This window comes from Lathyrus oleraceus, chromosome 6, assembly GCF_024323335.1.
Source record: "Lathyrus oleraceus cultivar Zhongwan6 chromosome 6, CAAS_Psat_ZW6_1.0, whole genome shotgun sequence".
NCBI lineage: Eukaryota > Viridiplantae > Streptophyta > Magnoliopsida > Fabales > Fabaceae > Lathyrus > Lathyrus oleraceus.
The window spans coordinates 6205092-6232392 of NC_066584.1; the positions used below are offsets into that span (position 1 = coordinate 6205092).

General features: G+C 44.1%; 1 protein-coding gene across 1 annotated transcript; it reads right to left on the reverse strand.

Moving 5' to 3' along the window:
* Positions 1-7241: 7241 nt before the first annotated feature.
* On the reverse strand, positions 7242-13730 carry LOC127096694 (uncharacterized). The gene is made up of 3 exons (XM_051035249.1): positions 13317-13730; positions 11515-11579; positions 7242-9101 (listed from the first exon to the last, which is right to left on the reverse strand). The coding sequence occupies exon 3, from the start codon at positions 9054-9056 to the stop codon at positions 7356-7358; it is 1701 nt and encodes a 566-aa protein (XP_050891206.1). The 5' UTR covers positions 9057-9101; positions 11515-11579; positions 13317-13730; the 3' UTR covers positions 7242-7355.
* Positions 13731-27301: the final 13571 nt, after the last annotated feature.

A 27301-nucleotide genomic window follows, 5' to 3' on the forward strand; every position in this document is an offset into this window, starting at 1 on the left:
CATCTCCTGATCCAGCCCTGATTGGCCCAATACAACTGATTAGGGTTGACCAGTGGTCAAAACCCTAATCTCAAGGAATCTTCTCCAATCTCCTGATGACATCCAACCATGATGATGATGATGTATCAATTCAAACAAGATGAAGACCACTATCCTTGGAAATCATGAAACCCTAATTCACAGTCCAATCCTCAGATGGCCCATGATCAGTCATTGAACCCTAGCTTGCACCTTTGAACTTCCTCATCTCCTGATTAAGACTTGGGAAGATGGCTTGCACTATGTAACCACATGTTATGCAATATGAAATGCCTAATGCCCTAAAATTAAATGCAAATATGTTAATGCTAGTCCCAAGAGAGGAGGGCAAATTTTGAGGTGTTACAGCTGCCCCTATTCAATCCACTGTGAACCTGTCGATACGAAATAGCCTCGGCTTTCGGATGATCAGGGTGAAGAGTGATTGAATACCAAGAACAGACGAACAATTTGCACTCTGATGGGATATAATTAACAGCGCCTGTCAGCATCGGCGAAGAAACAGTTTCGGAAAACGTCGACCTGGATACCAAAATAAATGGTAACACAGGGATAACCATGGCCCTATTCAATCCACTCGGGATTCTCATTCTTTTTTTGCTTTTCTTGAACCCCGAAAATTTTCTCTTCTTCTACCTGGTCCGAAAACCACTTCGGTCTGAACTCCGAAAAACTGGCCTGAATACCATAAGTGCTTCAACCTGATAGTCGGAAACTTCACTAATCACCACTCTAAGGGCAACACGTCAGAGGGTACACCTTCAACCAGACACTGACTGATGACTGGGAAGAAACTCGACGTTTACTGAACATCGGACGATGATGTTTACTGACACCAAAAAAGCTCGACCAGACATTAACCAATGACCGGGAGGAAACTCGATGTTTACAGGCACCGAACAATGATGTTGACATGACATCAAACAATGATGCGGACAGACATCAAACAATGATGCGGACAGACATCAAACAATGATGCGGACAGACATCAAACAATGATGCGGACAGACATCAAACAATGATGCGGACAGACATCAAACAATGATGCGGACAGACATCAATCAATGATGCGGACAGACATCAAACAATGATGCGGACAGACATCAAACAATGATGCGGACAGACATCAAACAATGATGCGGACAGGACATCAAACAATGATGCGGACAGACATCAAACAATGATGCGGACAGGACATCAAACAATGATGCGGACAGACATCAATCAATGATGCGGACAGACATCAAACAATGATGCGGACAGACATCAAACAATGATGCGGACAGACATCAATCAATGATGCGGACAGACATCAAACAATGATGCGGACAGACATCAAACAATGATGCGGACAGACATCAAACAATGATGCGGACAGACATCAAACAATGATGTTTACAGGACATCGAACCAGGATGTTGACAGGACATCAAACAAGGATGTTTACATGACATCGAACAAGGATGTTGACAGGACATCAAACAAGGATGTTTACAGGACATCGAATAATGATGTGGACAGGACATCAAACAAGGATGTTTACAGGACATCGAACAAGACTTGACCAGACATTAACCAATGACTGATAGATACTGTTGTTCCAAACTTACAATGCTGAACTCCTCGGAGTATCGTCTTCACTGTCTGACAAAACCAAACCTCAAGCGGTAACCACGGTTTGGATCGCGCTGATCGCGTAACGACTTCTGACTGTATCCCCATCTCTGTCCGACGGAAACATTTCCTCCAATAGCGCACTACTGGGGAACATTGCTGATCTGACGTTGTGATGCTAACCTCCTCAGAGTAACATCTTCACCTTTGGTGAACCCAAATCTTCAAGCGGTAACCACGGCTTGGGTTGTGTTGAATGCATCTTCTTTCCATCTCTGTCCGACGGAAGAATTCTTCACCAGTGTCGTACCACTGGGACAATACCTTTGATCAAATCATGAGGCTATACTACTCGGAGTAACACCTTCATCTTCTGGCAAAACACCTCTCAAACAGTAACCGCAGCTTGAGACTAGCTGATGTTTGCAATGATGCATGATTGATTTTTTCTGCGTAATGCTCCATGATTATGGAAATGCTACGCGACTATTTATTTTTCTATGCAATATGCTATGCTATTTTTCATGATGAATGTAATAAATATATCCCCCTCAGGGGACCCTCTGGGGAATACGAGACTCTCTGCCGAGGAACTCGTCACTGCTCCGATTTCCACCCTGCCGGGGAATAGCACTGCTGCTGGGGAATACAACCCTTGCTGGGGAAAACCTCCTTTGCACCCAACCCTCTCGAGGACATGCTGGGGAAGAAGAACCATCACTGTACTCTGTGGGGACACCACAACTTTTGACTTGCTGGGGAAAACCTCCTTTGCACCCAACCCTCTCGAGGACATGCTGGGGAAGAAGAACCATCACTGTACTCTGTGGGGATACCACAACTTTTGACTTGCTGGGGATATAGATCCCAACTCTGCTTTGGGAACCCTCACAGATACTCCCGCTGGGGAAATGAGCAATCTTCAACCTGCTGGGGGAATACCATCCAGACCCTGCTAGGGGAACGACAACTACTCCGCTGGGGATGACCCCATCCAATCCACATGTAGGATACCCTCGGCTGGGGATGCAGATATTCGTCTGCTACGGAAACTCGTTCAATCCACTGGTAGAATGAACACTGTTGGAGAGATATGTCATTGAAAAAACCCGCTCCACTCGGGGAGTAGCTGGAGATATATTTCTTTGAAACCCGCTCCACTCGGGGAGAAACAACCTTCAGACCTGACCGCTGAGGAAACACCGTTGTAAACCCGCCGGGGATAACCACCCTAACTCGGCTGGGGAGCTAGTCCCCGGATTCTGCTTAGGGACTTAGCTGGAAAATGAGAATTCCCAGACTCATCTGGACCTTTTCTGCTCCATCATCTTGTATTCCAAGCCGCTCCGTGCTCGACGAGAACGTACTCCTGGGATTTATACAGAAATCTCAATTTTCCGACTTTGAAGAGTCTTCTTGGTTAATTCCAAAGGTCGTCGGACGCCTCAACGCCTCTTCGCCACCCTTCTTCGTCCCGGACCGAACTCTGCGGGGAATTCCTACAGACTTTCAAATCTTCTGACTTTGAAGAGTCTTCTTGATTATCATCAAGGATCGTCGTACGCCTCAACGCCTTCGTCATCTTTCATACACTCGTCCCTGACCGGACTCTCTGGGGATTTCTCTTGCCAAAGCTTCCACATCACAACCTGCAAGTGAGTGAAAAGTATCTAACAGTTCCTGCAAAACAGATCGTTAGATAAAACCGTGCCCCAGGCGTGTCAAGATTTCAACACTTGGGTCACTCAACCTTCCAAATAAGATTTCAAGCTTTCAAGCTTATAAACATGCATTGGAAGGGACCTGTATGTATTAAAATGCAACATTCTTTATCAAAAATATCTGGATGTTTTCGCAATCAAAGCGGTAATGAAAAACAAAAACAAAATTATTTGACTGAATATGCATTTTATTGATGGAAAAAGTGTGTGGCTCAAATGAGCAATACAAAAGGAAGCAATTCCTGAAAAGAGGTAATTGCGCTCAAAAGGAAAAATCCATCCTAATGGCAATGTGAAACCCGTGATCTCATCGAGTTCCAACTCGGTTACACCCCATATGTCCTCAGACTCTCCATGCTTTCTGCCTTCTGAATAAGACGATTCTAACTGATCCCTACCGGGTATTATCCATGATGCTTTAACCAAAGCGCAAACGATCATGCTGGGACGCAGTTGTTCGTTTCAATCCCTCTTTTGCCTGGACCGCCCTTTCGGGTTTTCAGTCCACCGGGATACCCATTTTTGCCCAAGTCGCCTTTTCGGGTTTTCGACTTGTCGGGTGTACAATTTTTCATTTATATCCCTAATTTCTGCCCGAACCTTTCTTCTGTTTTTGGTTCGCCGGGATGCCCATTTTTGCCTGGACTATTTTATTCTTTTCGTCCAGCGGGTCTCTTTTACACGAAGTATTTTTTAACTGCGTCCGCATTCACATGGGATGGAAAATCCTCACCATCCATGGTCGTTAACCACAAGGCTCCGCCAGAGAAAACCTTCTTGGCCATGCTGGGGATTCATGACTGAGTGTCCGTTTGCCCCTTCGATCGTTTTGAGGAGGAAGGATCCTTTTCAGCACCATATCACCTACGTGATATACTCGAGGTCGCACCTTCTTGTCAAAAGCACGCTTCATCCGCTGCTGGTATAACTTCCCATGACAGATGGCTGCCAGCCTCATTTCTTCAATCAATCTCTCTGAGTGAGAAAGGCGTGTGCCCCAGCAGATGTACGTACCACGGTACGGTACCCAGGACACCAGCTTCGTACTTGGTCACCATTGTTGATGCATTCCATCGTGCCCCGGGCAGCACCAACTCATTCACCTTATCCTCCCCATCAGACATCAGAACCCGTTCGGATTCAGGGTCAGGCCCCTCCTCCGGGATCGGCTACTCTCAATCTTTCGATTGGAGCACCTCGAGATGTCCTCATCAGGGAACTCAAACTTCATCAGTTGATAATCCTCCATGGGTTGCGGAGCGATGTAATCAGACAATACACCCCTTGATCGCTTTCTGAGAGTATCCCAAATCAATCAACATTCTTTTGCTCTCCCGCAACCCGTCCGGTCGATGCTGGCTTCTCAAACACATACTCGATCGGATCCATCTCGGAAATCCACAAAGTGGCATGAATCAGCATATACTGTCTCAGTCGGCGAGCAGCCTATGCCAAAGTACATCAAGTTTTCTCGAACAGTGAATGTATTGTTTCACAGTCGATAAACTTTTTGCTAAGGTAAATTGCATGCTCTTTTCGACAAGACGCGTCATGCTGATCCAATACACCTCGTAGACCCCTCGAAGGCCGTCAAGTACAGATTAACAGTCTCTTTCCATAGGAGGCATCAGAGTCAGAGGTTCCTGCAACTTTTCCTTTTATTTTTTCAACGCCCCTTGGCAATCATTATTTCGCCTGACCGTTCGATTTTTTTTCCAACATCCTGAATATAGGTTCGCATGTGGCTGTTTAGATGAGATGTGAACCATGACAGGTAGTTCAATCTTTCTAAGAAACCACGAACCTCTTTTTCTGTTTTTCCTCGGTTCAGGCGTTCCTCTCTTTTTTTTTTTTTTTTAAGCAGGAGCAACCTCGATTCCTCTCTGACAATGAACCCCCGACAGCTTACCGGACCGCACTCTGATAGTGCCCTTACTTGAATTCAACCTCAGTCTGAATTGTCTCAACCGGTCAAACGACTTGCCCCGGTCTGCCAGATGCCCCACTTCTGTTTGGGACTTTGCTATCATGTCAATAGCATAGCATTTGATTCCATGATGAATCATCTCATGAAACAAAGTCACCATGGCTCTCTGATACAGGCACTGGCGTTCTGCTTCTTTAGAAGGCAGTCTTCTTTCCATAGTAGCTTGAGCATAATGATATCGGTATCTGTCTCGGCATACCCTGACATGACCAGGTAGAGACATCCACATGCTCTTCCAACAAGCCTACCATCCTGCTTTCAACTTGCCTCTGAAACGGCCCGGATTTTCATCTCCTTCCTGACCTCGGCGGTGCGTGGAATAACAATCTCAGCCCGCTCCTCGGGCGGCTGAATCACCTTCTCCTCTTGTTTTAGCAATCTGATTAATTCCAACAGATCACAGTCTTCTTCGTCTTCTTCTTCAGCAAGATAGATCGGTTTGTCGAAGTCATATGAGGGGTAACCAAATTGTTATCGACGAGATCCGGAAACTTGTTTTTGAAGTCGGAACGAGACAAAACAAAAAGATAAAAATGAAAATAAACATTGCCATTTTTGTTTTGTTTTTAAACTGCAAAAATAAATGAAAAACAGGGAACGCCGCTTTTTGACTGAAAAACATCCTTTTATTCATGATGCAGAAATGCAAATTTAAACATGAGGTGGCCCTTACAATGGACCATTGCGTGTCGGGCAACACGTATGGCTTTCATGCAAATAAACTGAAAACAAGAAATAATACTCTTCCAGACGAGTAACAGTGTTGATCTTTTAGGCCTTCCAGCTCCCTGACACGCATGATTTTATCCACTGATCAATTCCCCAGTCACTGTTAGTTTCTTTACCCACTGCCCGGGTGTAATTTGAATCTTCAGTAATTGCATTCCCCATCACCTGACCATGCGCCGGTATGGGATTAGCATTAACATCTGTCAATAGTGAAAAATGGAGGGCCTTGGACTCCAGCAGGTCTTGAACAGTATGCTTAAAGGCTCTACAACCCTCAATGTCATGCCCCTGCGTACCAGAATGAAATTCACACCTGGCGTTCTCATTATAGTTTGGTGGCCACTGATCTGCTCTCAATGGAGCTAACGTCCTTGGCTGAACCATCCCCAGATCCATCAACTTTTTAAACAGAGCAGCATATGGCATGGGTGGCTTGTCAAAATGACGATCAACCCCTTTTCCTTTCACCTGATTCCCAGCTCCCTGTCTCTTCTGTGGAGTTGGCTGAGGTTGCTGCCGGATTGACTGATTACCAGCAGGGATGGTTACTACAGCAGTGTGCTGGTAGTAACGACCTCTACCGTGTCCTCTCTGGGCGTACACAACACTCGAGTCACCCTCATCCTTGCACTGGTCATTACCAAAGGATTTCTTCGGTCCAGACAACGAAGTGTTTCCTTGCATGTTCCCCATCTTCAGCCAGTCTTCAATCCTCCTCACCTTTTCGGCAATTACCTTTTGCTCCAAGGCGAACTCTTGCATGACACTGATCAGTTCTCCCATCCTCTTTTTCAGCTCGAGAATGTCAGCGTTGGACGAATTCATCATTCCTGTGTCAATCAAAACAGGTTAGAAACTGACACCTGCAAAACAGAAAACAAGTTATTATGCATGAATGCAATGTCTATCCATATGAAGAACACTTTGTCTCTCGATCCTGGCTTCATTGAGACATATAACAATCCGCGACAAACTTCTTATATTCAGCATTCAATCTCATCGTGCAGATCGGAGATATGTGATTTGGCATGAATACCCCCAACCATGTGTGTGCTTGTGTGAGTGCATACGGTAAAGCAAATAAAGCTTGAAGATCAATCACTGACTGAAAATCACCATCCATAACCAAAAGAGTGCACAATCAGTGCCATAGTCATACATCAACTCAGATAAAGCCAAATACAATCCTCCAGAATCAGGAAAAGAAATACAAACAAGTGAATTCCGTCAACAAGCCTGACGGTAATCCAACACAAATGAAAGATCTAGCTAGATGAGGGTCCCGCAGGTGGCCCTATCTCATCTTCCATCCTCGCGAACTCTGCGGCGAACCTGAGCTCGGTGTTCTCCTGCTGTAGTCTTCCAACTTCCTTCTGATGAATCTTCATCTGCCTGAAGTAATGGTCTCTCTCAGCTAGGTAATGATCTCTCTCAGCCCTGATCTTTGCCTTCTCCGCTTCCCACTCTGCAGCAAGAACTCTGGCTCTCTCATCTCTCTGTTCCTTGGCAAGGATTTGCCTCCTCTTCTCATCCTCAATCACCTTCGATGCTCTGAACAGCTTCTCCTTGGTGATGTCATGCTCCTTGTTAGATGATGCTAAGGCCTGGCTGATCTTCCCATAGTAGGTTGTATCCATCTCGAAGCGTTTGGCCTCCAAGGCATGCCGCTTGTCCTGATCTTCCATCTTTACTTTCATCTCTTGGTTGGATGTCTGAATCCGAGCAACAGTCATCTCTAACTCCGCTTTCTCCGCAAGTAACTGATCTCTAGCCCTCTTCATCTCAAGGAATTCTTCCATGCTGACAGAAGAACTTGGACCCTCGATCCTAGGACACACAGAGTCACCTCCAGGAAACGGTAGAAATGTAGACTCAATCCTCTTCCGCAACCAATCCTCAAATAGTGGAAAATACCGGCAGTTGACTTTGCCATAAGGAACCTTACCCCTCCTCTGGATATCTCGCCATTCGTCCAATACCTGCCTCAACTTGGTCTGGTTACCATCAATCGGGAAATAGAAGGACTCCTGAATCTCTCGCCCGAGAGGAGGACCCTCTATAGCAAACCCCATCTGTCTCCGGAGAAGCATCGGGTTGTAATTAATGCAACCCTGAACTCCCACTAAAGGCACATTAGGTAAACTCCCGCAACTGCAGATGAAGTCCTGACCAGCTAAACCATTATGAGTCCAAGCAATGTCATCAGCCCGCAGACCCATCAATCGGAAGGACCACTTGACACTAGGGTCAATCTGAACAAAAGCACCTCGGGAAGGCAAATACCCCATGAACCATCTAAAGAGCAACTGAGAGCAGCATCTGACCAGACCCCCACGCCTCTTCTCATTCCTGTTATGCACTGAATAGTAGACATCTCCAATCAGGGTAGGAATAGGGTTTCTCTGCATAAACAATCTGATAGCATTATGGTCCACAAAATTCTTCTGGTTAGGAAACAACACAATCCCATAAATGCTCACAGCAATCAGAGCACAGACCGTCTTCCAGTTACCCACAGCAGCATGTTCCTTGGCATTGGCCTCCAAGAAACTCAAATGAAACCCGGGTAGCTTTCCTTTTTCCTTCAAACCTTCCTTGACCATTTCCGGACTCAAATAAAGAGCACGTGAAATTCCAAGGACATCTGGCTCTGCTCTGGTGACATGAAAAGGAATCTGATCACGGATCTGAATACCCAGGATGCTGACATAATCCTCCATCAGAGGTCCCAACAGATAGTCTGGAAAAACGAAACACCTCAACCCAGGGTCATAGAACTGAAGAAGAGTGTGGATGGCGCTCCTGTCGCAGTCAGTGAGTCTGAAAACCATCTTCAGAATACCGCCGTATGACTCTCTAAACATTCCCACATGGTCAGGAGTAATCAATGCTATCATATCCTTGAGCACACCAATCTCTGGATCAAAGAAACTGTAAGCAATGTTGTTCTTCAAACCGGTCCTCATACTGGAGCAGAAATCTCTCAACCAGAATCTCGATCAAAAGTGTCCCTGCATATGGGTAAACATGGGTTAGATGCAATTAATGCAAAATGTAATGATGCTGATGAATGAATGCAATGCGTTGCCATCCTCCAAGCCATCTGATCATTTGCACTGAATCTGGGCTCTGAACTGATCATAACCATCTGAGGAATGTACAATCCCAATTCTGACCCACGGGTTCCGAAATAAACGGAAGACAGATACATCATCATCACCATCATCACCAAACCATATCCGAGTAGACACATCACCCCTATCTGAATCGGCCCGGGGAACCCGAAATAAACGGATCCCCACTGATAAAATATCTCGGCCCGGGGAATCCGAAATAAACGGATCCCCACTGATAAGTCACGGACAGCACTCCGGCGTCACGGCAATAAATGACCATAAATCCGACTTATAATTATGTCTCTGAATCACAGATCAAAAGTCACCATCTGGAGGCTATCTGAACAAACATCTGACAGAACAACCCTCCCCTCACAGGTAAGTTCTAATCAAGTCATCCTAAGGCGGATAATGGTCTCGACAATCGGGCGGAGATACTCAATGGGTTTGCCCTTTCGGGTGTGCCATTGTAGCTCCCTTAAAATCGTCTAAACCAAAGATCCGGGAATGATCGGTCACCAGAGTCAACAACTCAAATGGAGTGACTCAAACAAAGCGGAATATCCACAGAGATGAGCACTATCAAGTGAGCCTCGTCCGGCTTGTGGCACATCACGCCGCCAGGCACATGTTGACTTAACATGAAAGAGGCAACGTGAGACCACACTAGTCCTAGGTGTATACTCGGGCCTGGGTTTTAGCCCCACTTAGAACACCCACCCCAAACAACAGAACCACCTGCAGAGGAAGATGGCAACATGACAGTAATGATGCATGCACATATTTAATGCAATTATATAAACAAGGGTTAGTATAATAAATGCAATAAATAAACATCACAAGCAACCTAAACTAATCCTAGAACGCTAGGAAGGACTCGCTTAGGGACGATGGACCAGCACAGGTCTACATCAGTAAGTCCCCAGCAGAGTCGCCAGCTGTCGCATCCTGCGAAAAATCAACCGGCGAGACTCGAAAATAAAACACACACAGAGCCGCCACTAAACGTTATTTATCCCAAGATAGGGAAAGGAAACGCTCAGAGAAACCTGGAAAGACATGGTCTCGCGACCAGAGAGAAAAGGTTCGGGAGTCGGTTACGCGAGGGGAAGGTATTAGCACCCCTCACGTCCTAGGTACTCCTAGGGATCCACGTCCTAGAATAAAGAAAAGGTTGCTAAACATCACACACACACACGGGGAACGCAGGTGGGATCAAGAGGAACGGGCTCGATAAGGTATCGCACCTTATGCCTACATATCTTGTCTGGAACAAGAATCAGAGCCACTGTAGTTCGGCTTACGCACGCCAAACAACACAAAACATACAAACAAGCAAGGGTGGCAAACATGGAGCCCGACAACCACTGGATGGAATTACGTCGGCATCCGAACCAAAATATGTACAAAACGGCAAACGTGGAGCCCGACTGCCAATCACTGGGCTTACGTCGGCATCCGAGCCAAAACACACAATCAGATAACAAGTTAACGCACACAAAAAAGAAAAAGGTTGCCCGGAGTGGTCTCGCACGACCACCTGCCTACATACCTCGTCTGGAACGAGGATCAGGGCGATGTAGTTCCCCTGAAAGGGACTAAATTGCTAACCAGAAACCGGGGAAAGATACACAACTAGGGAGCTGAGACTCGAGCCTAATGTTGTCATGCATCGTTAACCCTAAGTTCGGTTTTCTATCCTACTTGCATAAACAAGCCTATCCTAACCAGGAAAGAAGCTAGCACACAAGCATACAATCATACATCATCAAATGAGAACAGGTATCTCAAACAAGCATGTCAATTAGATATCCACATAACACGCACTATAGCCAAACAAGGGGCTCAATCAATCAGGTTTGACTGCCTAAGCAAGTCGTCTGTACGGGCTGTGTTTGCTCTTAACCTTGCCATTACGAGGCTAAGGTGAAGCAGATGAAAGGATGAAGTGAGGATCAGACCTCACAGCTCATATCCCTAACCAGGGAGAGCTGACAAATGAGCATGGGTCCAGAATAGGGGAACCCTTCTATACTCGATGACTCTGACTCAATGTGCACTGCACAAGATCTTGGGCTTTTGATCTCAATGCTACAACCATGTAATGGGAGCAAGGAGAAGACTCACTGAATAGTGGGGGACAGGTTGCTTGTCCCTACCTTCCACCAATTGCCTTACTTGAAGGGCTTTTCCTGCTTGGCTTAAAAATAAACATACACAAGCATTGCCTCTTAAGGAGGACTTCAGACAATTTGCCCGGCCCGGTAACAGCCGGGTCTCCAGACTACATGAAGTAAGAAGGTTATACCTCAAATGCAAGTTGCTTAAGCAAAGCAAAGCAATAGTTCACAAGGAACTGAGCAACTAAAGTACCTGGAAACAATCAAACTCAGTCAGTATTCAATCAGACAAATTGTACAGCAAACAGTTAAACAGCTTAAACAATACAACACAAAACAAGCCCAAGGCTTAAGCCCAAGCTCCTACACCTACAAAAAAATGTTATGTTAGTGTACAAACATCCACAACATCAATCAAAATTGGATTTGGATCATTCTCCATGTACATTGCTTTTTTGATCCTGAAAAATCAAGCAAATATTAGCAACTAGACCACTAGGCCAAGCCTAGGGTCCAAAAGCAAGAAAAAAGTTAAAACAGCAAGGTATTCATTAACCAACATCAAATTAACATCAAACACAAGCAAACATCATTGGTCTCATGTTTATATCATCCACCAAGCTCATGTTATGCACAAAACAATCCATATTGGTTCAAATGAAGCACCAAACATACAAACAGAATTATTGCATTCAAATCCATACCAAAACACATCCAAAAATTCTCAAATTAAATACACCTAAACAGGGGTCAATCAAGGTCTACCATGTCAAATTTGAGCTCAATTGGGCAAATGGAACCATGTCAATGAAAATCAACAAAAAAACAGACACCATTTCATGCTTCAATTCATACCATCAATGCATACATCCACTTCAAAAATTCATATCTCATTGAAAACAAAAAGAAATGGATGAGACCAAAACAAGGAGGTCCTAAAATGTGTCTAGTTCATGCATATCAAATTTCATGGCCATACAATACAATATGAGGATTTCCCAATCAATCTACCAACATGTGTCACATGAGCTTGCAATTTCAATCACCAGAAATGAAAAATCATGATCAATTAGAAAAGGCAGTGAAAAATTCTACAAAAATTCATACAACATCACGACATGCCAACCAATCATCATGCAAAATTTCATTCAATTCTAACATGTATAGGTCACTCAAAAAAATCCTGCAAGTTGACATAATGAGGTGTGACACAAATTGTCACACCTAAGTTCCAGAATTTGCTGCTCTCTAACCAGGTATCCAAAATTCATGAAATTTACATATAAATAATCCTCAATGAGTCAAGAACCACCACAAAAATTTTCAAGAATTTATTCTACATTATGAGTATTTCATGATCAAATTACAAACATGTATCAAAAATGGACATACAATGGAAAACCCTAGGTCAAATAAAATATTCCCCAAGCACAACTTTGACCAATAGGTCAAAAAAAACCTACACTCAACAAGGAAGCTATAGAAAAAATTTCCATATTTTTTGGATTTTTTTACTATTTTTTACGATTTTTTAAAGGTCATATGAATTTTTTAATAATTAAAATGAATTAACTTAAATTAATGAAATTGCAGTGGCATTATGGTAATTTTTGGCGCGGCGGGAAACACATTATTTGAATTTTCAAACGAAATTAAGGATCAAACACATGAAATTCCCAGAAACTTCATCTTCCAAGTCCAGCAATGCCAAGAACACGTGGATTTCAAATCATCACCAAAACGAACAAGTGAATATCCGTTGGAACCGTCTTAACATGTAGATCTCAAATATCAACTTAATTTAACCTAAAAGTTCCTAAATCTCACAGATCGATCGAGTTAGGGTTTTGGTTCTAAACTTAAAATCAAGATTTCGTAACCTACGATTCACCATTCTATAAACCACAAGCACCATTGGATTCTACATGAAACGCACTACACAAAGCACCTATCAATCGAACAAAACAGGAGATTCGAATTTTCGATATACCGGCAATGGCAGTGTGTAAATCGCGGCTTTAAGCTCCAACTCTTCAAAACAGATGCACAAGAAGTATATAGAAGGTGAATGCTATGCTCCGTTTCAATTACTTCCACTCCTATTGTCCACAATCGCGATTTGCCATTAACGGATGAATTTTGGACAGCTGCGTTTTCCAGCTCCTTAGGCTCCAATCTCCAAAAACAGTTTGAGAAGATGATTAATGGAGTTCGATGCAAAAAGAATTTCGAAAATTGGTTGAAGAATGAAGAAGTTTGATGAATTTGAAGATTTGTGTTCTTGATAAAAGTTGAGAGAATTGGAATGGTTTTGAGATCCAATCTTGGAGTGTGTGAATTCTGTTGTGATTAGCAAGAGATTATGAATATATATGGTAGCCTTAATCATGCTTAAGTGTGTAATCAACCAAATTAGCATTGTAAGTGAAAATGTCATTTTCCAAATGAAGGGTAAAATTGGAATTTCACCATGACAGCTAGTGCCACCTGTTTTGGCAGCACATACACCTTCTAAATATCATATGTGAACTGTAGAAACTTGTTTCATGCTCATTGGTTGCTCCATTCTCAAATTCACCATATGTATGCATTTGGTCCATTTTTGTCATTTCCATTTTTCAAGACAAAATCCAAATTAAAAGCCTTATGCATGAAATGAAAATTCAAACACATTCTAAATGCCATTCCTGAGGTGTTGGAAAAAGTCCCATTCGAAAATTCCAATTATTTTGACATTTGGACGATTTTGCCCCTGGTCCAATTCAGCTGTCCAGTTGAAAAGTGACTTTTTGCCTTGGCCATTTTTGGGAAAATCTAATGATGCACCCTCAAAGTACATGTCAAATGGAGTTTGTGCATATAAAGAACTTGCAATTTGGACAAACCATGTGGAAGTTATGGCCTCCTGATTACGGTCTTTTCTGAAATTCACTGAGCCATATCTCGCAAACCGTACATCGGATTTTCAAGTTCTTGGACTTTTTGGAAAGGTGAGAACAAGATCTACATCTTTCATGTTGAACAATTTTTCATTTGAAGCTTCCTTGGACTTCTGTTTTTGAGGTCAAAAACTTTCCATTTTGGAAACTTCAATTACAAGTCACTTGCTATTTTTGGCAGTTTTTGTCCTGACTTGATTTTCTTCAGTTTTAAGCTTTGCAATGTCATTTAACACTTGTTCCAACATGAATGAAGTGTGTCTAACTCATCTCCACCTCCAAATCCATCAGATCATGTACAGTTGACCACAGTTGACTTTTCATCTGATAGATGAATCTGGCAATGCATAGATCAATTTAAACCCCAATCTCCAACTGAAATGGCTCAAGGGTGACACCCTAGCCTCAATAAGCACCATATAATCATAGAATGATCCTCATCTCCTTCATAAACCCCATCTCCTGATCCAGCCCTGATTGGCCCAATACAACTGATTAGGGTTGACCAGTGGTCAAAACCCTAATCTCAAGGAATCTTCTCCAATCTCCTGATGACATCCAACCATGATGATGATGATGTATCAATTCAAACAAGATGAAGACCACTATCCTTGGAAATCATGAAACCCTAATTCACAGTCCAATCCTCAGATGGCCCATGATCAGTCATTGAACCCTAGCTTGCACCTTTGAACTTCCTCATCTCCTGATTAAGACTTGGGAAGATGGCTTGCACTATGTAACCACATGTTATGCAATATGAAATGCCTCATGCCCTAAAATTAAATGCAAATATGTTAATGCTAGTCCCAAGAGAGGAGGGCAAATTTTGAGGTGTTACAGTAGGGATAAGTAATCTATCCCCCACTATTCAGTTGAGTCTTCTCCTTGCTCCCATTACATGGTTGTAGCATTGAGACCCAAGCCCAAGATCTCGTGCAGTGCACATTGTGTCAGAGTCTCTGAGTATAGAAGGGTTCCCCCATTCTGGACCCATGCTCATTTGTCAGAAGCTCTCCCTGGTCAGGGATAAGAGCTGTGAGGTCTGATCCTCACTTCACCTTTCATCAGCTTCACCTTAGCCCCTCAATGGCAAGGTTAAGAGCTAACCTGACCCCGATACAGAGGCTTGTTTGTTGAGGTTGATATGACCCCTCGACTAAAGCCTAACCCTGATGTTTGAGCCCCTTGTTGGTGTGTTTATTTCATGCTGTATATGTTTGTGTGGTGTGATTGTATCCCCTAGGTTTGCTAGACTCCGCGTAGTCTCGTTTGCATGACAATTAAGGTAGCACGGTTCCTTCGTATAGGACTTCCTTTCTTGCTTGAGCTTTCCTAAAACACAAACAAACATTATCCCCTCGTAAGGATACGTCAACTCCTTCTACTACAGATGAGTAAGTCTCCAAAGGTCGAGCATCCGGTAGATTGCGTAGCGACGTTGTCCACTTAAAAAACACAAACCAACAGGAATAGTTTAGCCGAACTACGACAACTCTGATTCTCATGTCCAGATGAGATACGTAGGCACGAGACGCGATGTCTTGCCGAGTTTGACTAACAACTAACACTAATTCTTTTCTCTCGCCCTCGTTGCGATTGAGACCTCCCCTTTCTCTTGCCCTAGTCGCAATCGAGACCCTTCTTCTTCCTGTGTTGGTTCGGATGCTGATGTAAGCCCAGTGATTGGCATTCAGGCTCCACGTTTGCCTTCTTGTGTGTGTTTTGGTTCGGATGCTGATGTAAGCCCAGTGATTGGCATTCAGGCTCCACGTTTGCCTTTGCCTGTATTTGTTGGTGTGCGTGTCAGCCGAGCTACGAATGCTCTGATTCTCCTTCGTCCAAAGGAGATACGTATGCATAGGATGCGACATCCTAGCGAGCATGTGTCGTTTCCCCAGTCCGAACTACTTTGACTCTGATGTCTATGCTTGATAGACTAAGTAGGCCCAGGATGCGATATCCTGCCGAGTCAGTCTTGTTTGTTTCCTGTGTCTCTTTCAGCCAGTGTGTGTGTGTTTGAGCAGTGATTTTAGCAACCATTTTCCTTCCTATTGTGCGTGGATCCCGTCGAGTACGACGGATGCGTAGGGGTGCTAATACCTTCCCTTCGCATAACCGACTCCCGATCCCATTCTCTTTGGTCGCGAGACCACGTCTTTTCCCAGGTTTACTCTGAGCGTTTCCTTTCCCTCTTTTGGGATAAATAACGCACGGTGGCGGCTCTGTTGTTCTTCGTTTCCCGCCGGTTTTTCGCGTAATGCGACAGTTGGCGACTCTGCTGGGGATCGTAGAGAAGTTGACCTGTGCTGGTCCTTCTCCCCTAAGCGAGTCTCTCCTAGCGCTCTCTAGGTTAGGGCTTTGGTTGTTATTTGCTGCTTTATTTATTGCATTCATTTCCTTTACTGTTTGCATTTAATGTGTGCATTAATGTTTGCATTCATTCATTTTCATCTGCTGTGTTGGCTGTGTTTCTCTGTTTGGGGATGGGAGTTACTCGAGGTAAAAGGCCCAATACCCAGGCTATGAGTGAAATCTAGGAAACCTAGGAATAGAGTGATTCATGGGAAGCGGGTGGTATGCGCCACTTAGCGGAACATTGATATCACGAGCAGTTCAGACCCTGGTGGGATATTATCGGTGCATACATCGGGTGTGCACAGGATGATATTCTGCGAAAGGTTATTTATGCTGCGTTTCTTTCGACCTTACCCTGGCCTAGATGACACCCGTGAGTGGGAGGGAATGATTATTACAGGTACAGTTGCTGACTGGTTGGTGACTTGTTGGTGACTCTTGGTACTGATGGTGACTGTGAATTATGGACATTTATTTCTGGGACGCCGGAGTTCTGTCCGTGGTTTATCAACGGGTTCCGTTTATTTCGGATCCCCGGGCTGAATTTGAGAGTACCTGTTCAGAGGATCTGATTGTCATCCGTTCAGTGGATGTTCCTGTGATGGTAATGATGTAATCTCCAGTTCCGTTTATTTCGGAACTCCCCAAGTCGGATTTATGGTGACTCAGTTGTCTGTGACTGGTTCAGAGAATGGGTCTTCAGATGGCTTGGTGGCACAGTAACCTGCATTCATGCATTTGCATCGGTCTCATTTCGCATTCATCTGCATTCAACTCATGTCCATCCGTACTCAGGGTCCATTATTTTTAATAGAGACTCAGGTTGAGAGACATCCAGATGTCATTGTTGATAAAATTTTATCTGTCTCGATGAAACCGGAATCAAAGGACAGAATATTCCTAGTACGGATAGACATTGCATGCGTGAGTCATACTAACCCATTTGCTATTTTGTAGGTGTCAACCGGTACACATAGCTCGTCTGCTCAGACATCCTGCTAGGGGTCACAAATCCAAACTGATGGATCCACTCAACACCGGTAAAGGCGGACATGTTCGGGATTGGTTATCCAGATCAAGAGTCGTCTAGACCAAACAGAGGACGTCGTCTATCGTACACCTTTGTCAGTGCAGGAATGCTGAATTCTGATCATGCTTGCTCAGTGAGTGAAGAGATCGACCGCGACCGCGAGCTAGAGCTGTGGATAAAGTCGGGCGTACCAGGCGATTGGAAGGCCTCCAAAAGCATCACTGTCGCTCATCCGGAAGTGTAGTATTTCTGTGTTTTGATTTTGTTTGCATGAAAGCCATACGTTTTGCCCGAAACGTACTGGTCCAGTGTAAGGGCCACCTCATGTGTTTCATTTTGCAACATTTTGCATCAGTAATAAATGGGTGTTTTTGTGATCAAAAGCGGTGTTCCCTGTTTTTCATTTTTTGCAGTTTTAAAAAAATAAAAATGGCAATGTTTTTCGTTTTTCTTTTGAACTTGTCTCGTTCCAACCACTAAAGTGACCATTCTCCTGATCTCATGGATAACAATTTGGTTACCCCTCTATATGACTTCGACAATCCGATCTATCATGCCGAAGAAAAAGGCGAAGAAGATTGTGATCTGCTGGAATTAGCTAGGTTGTTGAAACAAGAGGAGAAGGTGATTCAACCACACGAGGAGCGAGTCAAGATGGTAATCCCAAGTACCGCCGAGGTCAGAAGGGAAATGAAAGTTGAGGCCGCTTCAGAGGCAAGTCAAAAACAGAATGGTAGCCCTGTCGAAAGAGCAGGTTGATATCTTCACCTGGTTGCATCAAGGTACACCAGGGTGGAATACCCATGTTGTGGGGCACGAGCTACCACGAGAGAAGACTATCCTCTAGTGAAGAAGAAAACCGGCGCCACGGATCAAAGGGCTACGGTGACTTTGTTTCATGATATGACTCATCGTGAAAGCGAATGCCATGTTGATGACATGATGACAAAGTCCCAAGCAGAAGAGGGGCATCCGGTGGATCTGGGGCAAATTGTTTGACCAGATCGAAACTACTCAGACTGAGGTTGAGTCTAAATCAGTGCACTTATGGAGTGCTGTCCGGTGAGCTGCCGAGGCTTGTTGTGGGCAAATCAGAGGAATCGAGGACGATCCTGTGAACAAAAAAAAAGAAGAAAAAAAACAGTGCAAGAAACGCCTGAACCAAAAACAAACAAAAAAAAGAGAGAAAAGAAATCAAATGGTCAGGTGGAATGATGACTGCCAAGGGGCACGGAAAGAAAAAATGAGTAGCAGGAACCTCTGATTCTGATGCCTTCCTTGGAAGAAACAACTGTTAATCTGGTACTTGACAGCCCTCAAGGGGTCTACGAGGTGTGTATGTGTCAGCATGACGAGTCTTGTCGAAAAGAACATGCAATTTACCTAAGCAAAAAGTTTATCGACCGTGAAACAATACACTCACTGCTCGAGAAAACTTGATGTACTTTGGCATAGGCTGCTCGCCGACTGAGACAGTATGCTGGTTCATACCACCTTGTGGATGTCCAAAATGGATCTGATCAAGTATGTGCTTGAGGAGATAGCGTTGAACGGACGGGTTGCGAGAGGGCAAATGGCGTCAACTGAATACGATATTCAGTATACCTCCCAGAAAGCAATCGAGAAGAGGGTATTGTATGGTTATCTCGCCCAACAACCCATCGATGATTCTCAACCAAGGAAGTTTGAAGTCCCTGCTGAGGATATCTCGAGGTACTCAAATCGAAAGATTGAGAGTGACCGATCCCGGAGGAGGGGCCTGACCCTGAATCCGAACGGGTTCTGATGTCTGATGGGGAGAGTTTAAAGTGAATGAGCTAGTGCTTCCCCGATAACATTTGAATGCACCAACGACGGTGGCTGAATACGAGGTTGGTATCCTGAGTGTCGTACTTCGGTACATGCATCTACTGGGGCAACGCCTTTCTCACTCCGGTATGAGATGAAGGTTGTACTACCATTTGAGACTCAGGTTTCGTCATGGGGTCCCGTTGGACGTAAACTTGAAAAAGGATGAGTGGATAAGGACTCAGTATGACACGTTGAGCCTGACCGATTGAGAGAAGAGTTTGACAGTTACTTGTCGTGGGGCAGTTGTACCCAGTAAATGAAGCGTGTTTTTTAACCGAGAAGTGGGACCTCGTGGGTAGCATGGAAGAGATGTGATGTTGAAAAGGATCCTTCCTCCTCAACGATCATGGGGCAAATGGATAAGCAGTTATGAATGTCCATTCGTGGTCAAAAAAAAAAGTCTCCTCTGACAGAGCCTTGTTGCTGACGACCACGGATGATGAGGATTTTCCATCCCCTGCGGATGCGGACGCAATTAAAAGATACTTCGTGAAAAATTAACCCGCTGGACAAAAAAGAAAGAGTCCAGGCAAAAAAGGGGCATCCCGGCGAACCAAGAAAAAAAACAGAAAAGGTTCGGGCAAAAGTTAGGGATAATGAAAAAACTGTACACCCGGCAAGTCGAAAACCCCACAAGGGCGACTTGGGCAAAAAAGGGTATCCCGGTGGACTGAAACCCAAAAGGGCGGTCCAGGCAAAAGAGGGATTGAAACGAACAACTGCGTCCGGCATGATCGTTTGTGCTTGAGATATGACTTGGCTAGTCTCCGATAGAGATCGATCGGAAGCGTCTTGTTCAGAAGACAGAAGGTGAGGAAAGTCTTGAGGACATATGGGGTATAACCGAGTTGGAACCCGATGAGATCATGGTTTCACATTGCCATTAGGGTAGATTTTTTTTCCTTTTGTGCGCAATCACCTCTTTCTAGGGTTTGCTTTCGGTGTATTGCTCAGTTCTTAGCCATCCTTTTTGTTTCAGTCAATAAATGCGTGTTCAGTCAAATAGTTTTGTTTTTGTTTTCATTACCGCTTTGATTACGAAAACATCCGTTCGTTTTGATAAGAATATTTGCATTTTGAAACATATAGGTCCCTTCCGATGCATGCTTATAAGATTGAAATCTGGAAATCTTATTCGGAAGTTTGAGTGAACAAGATGTTGAAGTGTTGGCACGCCTGGGGCACGCTTTTATCTAACCATCTCTTGTGCAGGTGCTGTTAGATATCTTCATTCGCTGACAGGTGGTGATATGAAGCCTTCTGAAAAAAGAAATCCCCACAGAGTCCAACCAGGGGCAAGGGATAGACGAACAATGAAAAACCCGTGACAGAGTTGTGGCGACGATCCTGGAAAGCTAATCAAGAAGACTCTTCAAAGTCTATGGACTGGAAAGTTTGTATGAATCCCAGGAATTCGATCTTCGTGGGATGAATCAGAAGAGTCCAGGCAAGTCTGGAAGTTCTCAAAAGTGGAAAGCCAACACTGTGGTAGGACGATGGAGCCGCTGTTCGACAACTCGACAGGTGTTCCGTGTCCGATAGGCCGTATTTCCCCAATGGGTTTGAGAGTGTCATCTCCCCAGCAGATTCGAGATCGGTGCCTCCCCAGCAAGCATGAAGGTTACCGTGTCCCCATCGGAGTTGTGGTTGTTTTCCAAGTCTGAAGCTGTCCTCCCAGCAGAGTTTGTGTTGATGGTTTTCCCTCAGCGAGGTCCCCAAGCGGATCGGATTCGGAGAATCATCCCCGAGTAGAGACAAGCATGGGTTGCCTCCCCTAGCAGGGTAATCGCCAAGCAAGTCCGGGTTCGATGGAGATCATCCCCAGCAAAGGTTGTCTTTCCCCAGCAGGGTGGAAATCGACGTGGTAATGAGATCCTCAGTACAGTTCCTGGAGCTCCCCAGTGTTGTCTCTGGAGGAGACGCGTGTTTATGCATTCATCATGTAGATAAGCATAACATATTGCATCATTAGTGCATAGCATTTCCGTGATCATGGGACATTGTGTAAAACAAAAACAAAAACTCATGCATCAACATTGCAAACATGTCCATTAGCCCTAGGTAGTGGTGACCAGCCGAGGTTGGGTTGTTGGAAAGAGTTTAGCATCGCGCCATTGGATCGGCTTCAGAGCTGGGTTCCCCAGCATGGTTGAGAGGTTGGTGTTTTCTCAGCAAGCGACTCCTTAGTTGAGTGGGTATACCCAGCAGTGCTACTCCCCGAAGCTAGCAGCATCTTGCAAGCCTGGATCAATTCCCCTAGCAGACGTGGGTGTGTCTGATCTCTCCATGTAGAGTTGACCCCTTAAGCAGAAAGTGTCTGTCATTTCCTTCTGCATTTCCCCAGGAGTTATATCCTCGTGGATGACGGTTGCTTCCGTTCCCTCCATAATGGGATGGGTTTTCCCTAGTGAGTTCTTTCCTCATTAGGATGTCTTGGTTCAGTTTGCCTTTTTGGATCGATCCTGAATTGGCTCCCCGTTGACTGTTTCTTGTACTTCCCTGGGGCATAAATGAATAGTTGCTCACTAACCGACGCTCATTCATCTTATCCTCAGCGGAATTTGTGGGCTTCTACCTACAAACCGGTAGTTGTAAGTCCTATCTTTGTGGTTTTCTACCCAACCGGTAGTCGTAAAATCCCACTTTCATCCCCTAGCAGAGGTAACCTTTGTGGTTCATTCTGTCGGTTGGCTTCTACCTACAACCCGGTAGTTGTAAGTCCTATCTTGGTGGTTTTCTACCTACTAGCTGGTAGTTGTAAAATCCCACGTTCTCCCCTTGGTGGAGTTGACCCTTTGTGCTCATCCTAGTTGATGACGATTACTTTTCCTTGGTTTTCTGCCTACTAACCGGTAGATGTAATCCCCTCTTTGCAGTTATCAGTATCCAGTTTGCGGTATTGATATTCTTTTCCCCTCTGGATACTTGCCTTGATCAAGCAGTATTGTCCCCAGTGGGTCTTCCCCTTTCTTTTGGATATTTGCTCCGAGTCAGCAACTTTATCCTCTTTTGATTGGTCATCTTTGCATACCTGTTCCTGGTACACGATGCCTTTCTTTTCGGTCGTTTATCCATCTAACAACCTATAACCCGGTTATGGATAATCTTCCATGCGAGATTATTATCTACGTTCTGACGGCTATAGATAATATGTCTCATGCACTCTCTGGTCAGTCCTTTGATTGTTTTCTCCAGCAGAGTAAGGTTCGTATTCCTTTGTTCGGAATCGAATGTCCATCCTTTAACAAGTTTGCCTTTGCTCTCTTCAGGATGATGTCGGTTGATTTATCCATTTAACAACCAACCCGGTTATGGATAATCTTCCATGCGAGTCTATTATCTACGTTTTGACGGCTATAGGTAATCTGTCTCATGCGCTCTTGGGTCGAAGTCGTCCTCCCCAGTCGAGTAAGATTCGTATTCCTTGTGGAATCGAATGTCCATCCTCTAACAAGACTGCTTTTCTAGCCCTCTTCAGGATGTTGAGTGTTTTGGAACACAAACCAATTCACGCTTTGGTCGGTCACCCGTTTCATACCTACAACCCGGTATCCTTGGTGTTCCTTCCCGTTTGCTCGCTGTCGTGACCTTGTTCCCCAGTGAGATCTCCTGCAAGTGTTTAGCCTTGACCTGACATACGTAGATGTCAGTATCATGTCAGCACCCGCGTGTGTTGTTTCTTTGGTGTCGGTAAACACCATCTTTCGGTGCTTTCCCAGTCATGCGTAGTGTCTGGTCTTCTTTGGTGTCGGTAAACATCATCTTTCGATGTTCGTAACGTCGTCCTTCTTCCCTAGTGAAGATTCCTCCTCTCCGTTGGTGTCGATAAACATCGAGTTTTTCCCAATTATTCGATGATGATTTGGTTGTGTTCACTCTTCCCTAGTGAAGAGTTCTCCTCTCCGTTGGTGTCGATAAACGTCGAGTTTTTCCTATGCGTCCGTTGGCGTATAGTTGATATCTTTCCCCACAGGGTCTTCCCCAGTTGAACCTCCTCTCCGTTGGTGTCGATAAACGTCGAGTTTTTCCTATGCGTCCGATGACGTATAGTTGTTTATTCCCCACAGATCATTTGGTAATGCCTTATGATTCCCCTCAGAGTCCTCCTCTCCGTTGGTGTCGATAAACGTCGAGTTTTTCCTATTCGTCCTATGACGTCTAGTTGTACCCTTCCCCCAAGTGGATTTACCTCCCCGTTGGTTTCGATAAACGTTGTGTTTTTCTCATTCGTCCGATGACGTCTGATTGTATACCCTATTCCCAGTCATTCATTAATGTCTGGTTGATTTCCCAACCAGAATTCCCAGTAGACGTCCTATTCGGTTTCCGGTTGTGGTGCCTTTCCCTCGTGAAGTGGCTTTCTCCTTCTCCCTTTCGTCCGATGACGTCTGGTTGAGTCTCCCTTTCGTCCTATGACGTCTGGCTGAGTTTCCTCCTTCTCCGTTGGTGTCGATAAACGTTGAGTCTCCCTTTCGTCCTATGACGTCTGGCTGAGTTTTCTCCTTCTCCCTTTCGTCCTATGACGTCTGGCTGAGTTTTCTCCTTCTCCCTTTCGTCCTATGACGTCTGGCTGAGTTTTCTCCTTCTCCCTTTCGTCCTATGACATCTGGTTGAGTCTCCCTTTCGTCCTATGACGTCTGGCTGAGTTTTCTCCTTCTCCCTTTCGTCCGATGACGTCTGGTTGAGTCTCCCTTTCGTCCTATGACGTCTGGCTGAGTTTTCTCCTTCTCCCTTTCGTCCGATGACGTCTGGTTGAGTCTCCCTTTCGTCCTATGACGTCTGGCTGAGTTTTCTCCTTCTCCCTTTCGTCCGATGACGTCTGGTTGAGTCTCCCTTTCGTCCTATGACGTCTGGCTGAGTTTTCTCCTTCTCCGTTGGTGTCGATAAACGTTGAGTCTCCCTTTCGTCCTATGACGTCTGGCTGAGTTTTCTCCTTCTCCGTTGGTGTCGATAAACGTTGAGTCTCCCTTTCGTCCTATGACGTCTGGCTGAGTTTTCTCCTTCTCCCTTTCGTCCGATGACGTCTGGTTGAGTCTCCCTTTCGTCCTATGACGTCTGGCTGAGTTTTTTACCTCTCCGTTGGTCTTGGTAAACGTTGAGTTTTTCCCCATTACGTCCGCTGACGTATGGTTGTATCTCTCTTTCCATTCATCCTATGATGTCTGGTTACCTCTCCGTTGGTCTTGGTAAACGTTGAGTGTTTCCCCATTACGTCCGCTGACGTATGGTTGTATCTCTCTTTCCATTCATTCATTGATGATTGGTTACCTCTCCGTTGGTCTTGGTAAATGTTGAGTTTTTCCCCATTACGTCCGTTGACGTATGGTTGTATCCTTTCCTGGTTATCCCCAGTAGAGTTGATTTACCTCTCCGTTGGTCTTGGTAAACGTTGAGTTTTTCCTAGGTGTCCGTTGGCGTCTAGTTGAGATGATTTCTGATCCCAGTCATCGTGTGTCGATGTCTGGATGTGCTTGTACCTCTGAAAAAAAAAACAATAAAGAAAAAAAAACAACAAGAATTTCCCAACAGTGTGCAAATTTCTACGGTACTTGGTATTCAATCCCTGTTTACCCTGAAAGTCTGACAGCCGTTGCTCTCATCCATTCGGGTTCCCAGCTGATTGAATAGGGGCAGCTGTAGCACCTCAAATTTGCACCCTACCTTTTGTACATTCATTTCATATTAGGTCATAACATAACATGTCCACTGCACAACATTGCATTGTCCATTTGCCCAAGTGCAAGCTCAATTGATGGATTGGGTCAGAATGATCAGGAGAATCAGTCAATCAAGCAAGGGAGTGCCATTTTCATTGGGACAAAGCCCTAGGGTTGATTTTTTAAGCTCACAGGGTCCAAGGATCATTTTGAAGTGGTTTGGCCAAAGATTGGATGCTCAGAAGTCACCAGTCATTGTTCAGTCAACCAGAAACCCTAAAAAGTCAACTGTGGTCAACTGTGCCCGATTTTATGGATTGGAGGGTGGGAAATGGTTTGAAAGGCCTCATTCATGTCCATATGTGTCTCATTTGACATACCAAAGACCAAGGTTGAAGATTTGGAGGTCAGACAGAAAGTTTCCAAAAATAGCAGGTGACCTGTAATTTCAGCTGCCCAAAATGGAAACTTTTTCCCCTCAAAATAACTTCATCATACAAGCTTCAAATGGAAAATTGTCCAACATGAAAGTTGAAGAGCTTGACCTCATCTTTCCAAAAAGTCCAAGAACTTGAAAATCCAATGCATGGTTGGAAAATTAGGGCTCAGTGAATTTCAGAAATGACCCATAATCAGGAGGCCATAATCTCCACATGGTTTGTCCCAATTGCAAGTTCTTTATGTGCACAAACTCCATTTGACATGTACTTTCATGGTGCATAATTGGATTTTTCCAAAAGTGGTCAATGCAAAAAGTCAATTTTCAACTGGGCAGTTAAAATGGACCAAGGGCAAAATTGTCCAACTTGTGAAATAATTGGAATTTTTGAGTGGGGATTTTTGCTACACCTCATGAATGGCATTTGAAATTTGTTGGAATCATCATTTCATGGCAAAGGCTTGTGGTTTGGAATTTGGCTTGAAAAATGAAAGTGCAAAATTGGACATTAAGCTACCACATGGTGAATTTCAAAAATACTCATCCAATGAGAGTGGGACAAGTTGCAACAGCTCACACATGTCATTTAGAGAGTGTGTGAGCTGTCATTGAGGTGGCATGAGCTGTCCTATGGAAATTCCATTTTTGCCCTCACTTGAAATTTCACATTTTCACTAACAATTCCAATTTGGCTAATTACATGATTAAGGAATGATTAAGCTCACATATATAAACCTAAACACATTCTAATCATAACAGAATTTCATTTTTCACCAAAATCTAGACCTGAAACCTTTCCAAATTCTCTCAATTTCATCAAGAACACCAAAGCTTCAATTCCAAAATTCATCATCAATTCTTGATCAATATTGAAAATTCTTTTTGCATCAAACTCCATTCATCATCATCTCGAACTGTTTTTGGAGATTGGAGGAAGAAGAGCATCGAATCGTGGCTGTCATTGCAAGCTCCATCAATGGTGAAATCGAATTTTGAGCAACAAAGGCCATAGCAATTGATTCTGAGCACATCATTCATCTTCCTGGAGCTTATAGTTGGACTGTTTGTGGAGGAAACACGTGAAGAACTTCGATTTCCACACTGCCATAGCAGGTATGTTGAAATTTCGAATGTCATGAAATGCTCAATGTTCATATGCTTTTGGAAGTTCATGCTGTGTAGGTTATAGTGATACTCTTAGATTTGTGAATGATGAACCATAGGAGGAGAAATCTTGAATTGAATTTTCGTGTTCAAACCCTAGATCGATCGATTCGCATGATTTAGGAATTGTTAGGTTAAGATAAGTTCATATTCGTGTTGTTGATGTTCATACGGTTCGAATGACTATAGCCTTGCTCGTTTTGATGAACTTTTGATGTTCTTCGATTTTTTTGGATTTCTGGAAAAGCCTGGGTAGAAGACGATGATATTCAGCTGTTTGATCTTGTTTTCGTTTTGAATTTTCAAACTGCATGTTTCCCGCTCCCGCGCAAGAATTACAGAAATGCCACTGCAATTTCATTTTAATTAATTTGTTTAATTCATAAAAAATTATAAACACCTTTAAAAATTCACAAAAAATTGTAGAAAAATCAGAAAAATATGGAAATTGTTGTGTTGACTTCCTTGTTGAGTGTAGAATTTGTTTGACATATTGGTCAAAGTTGTGCATGGTATATTTTTGGATTGACCTAGGCT

Coding starts and splice junctions, on each gene's coding strand:
- LOC127096694 (XM_051035249.1), bottom strand. CDS start 9,056: ATGAGGACCGGTTTGAAGAACAACATTGCTTACAGTTTCTTTGATCCA.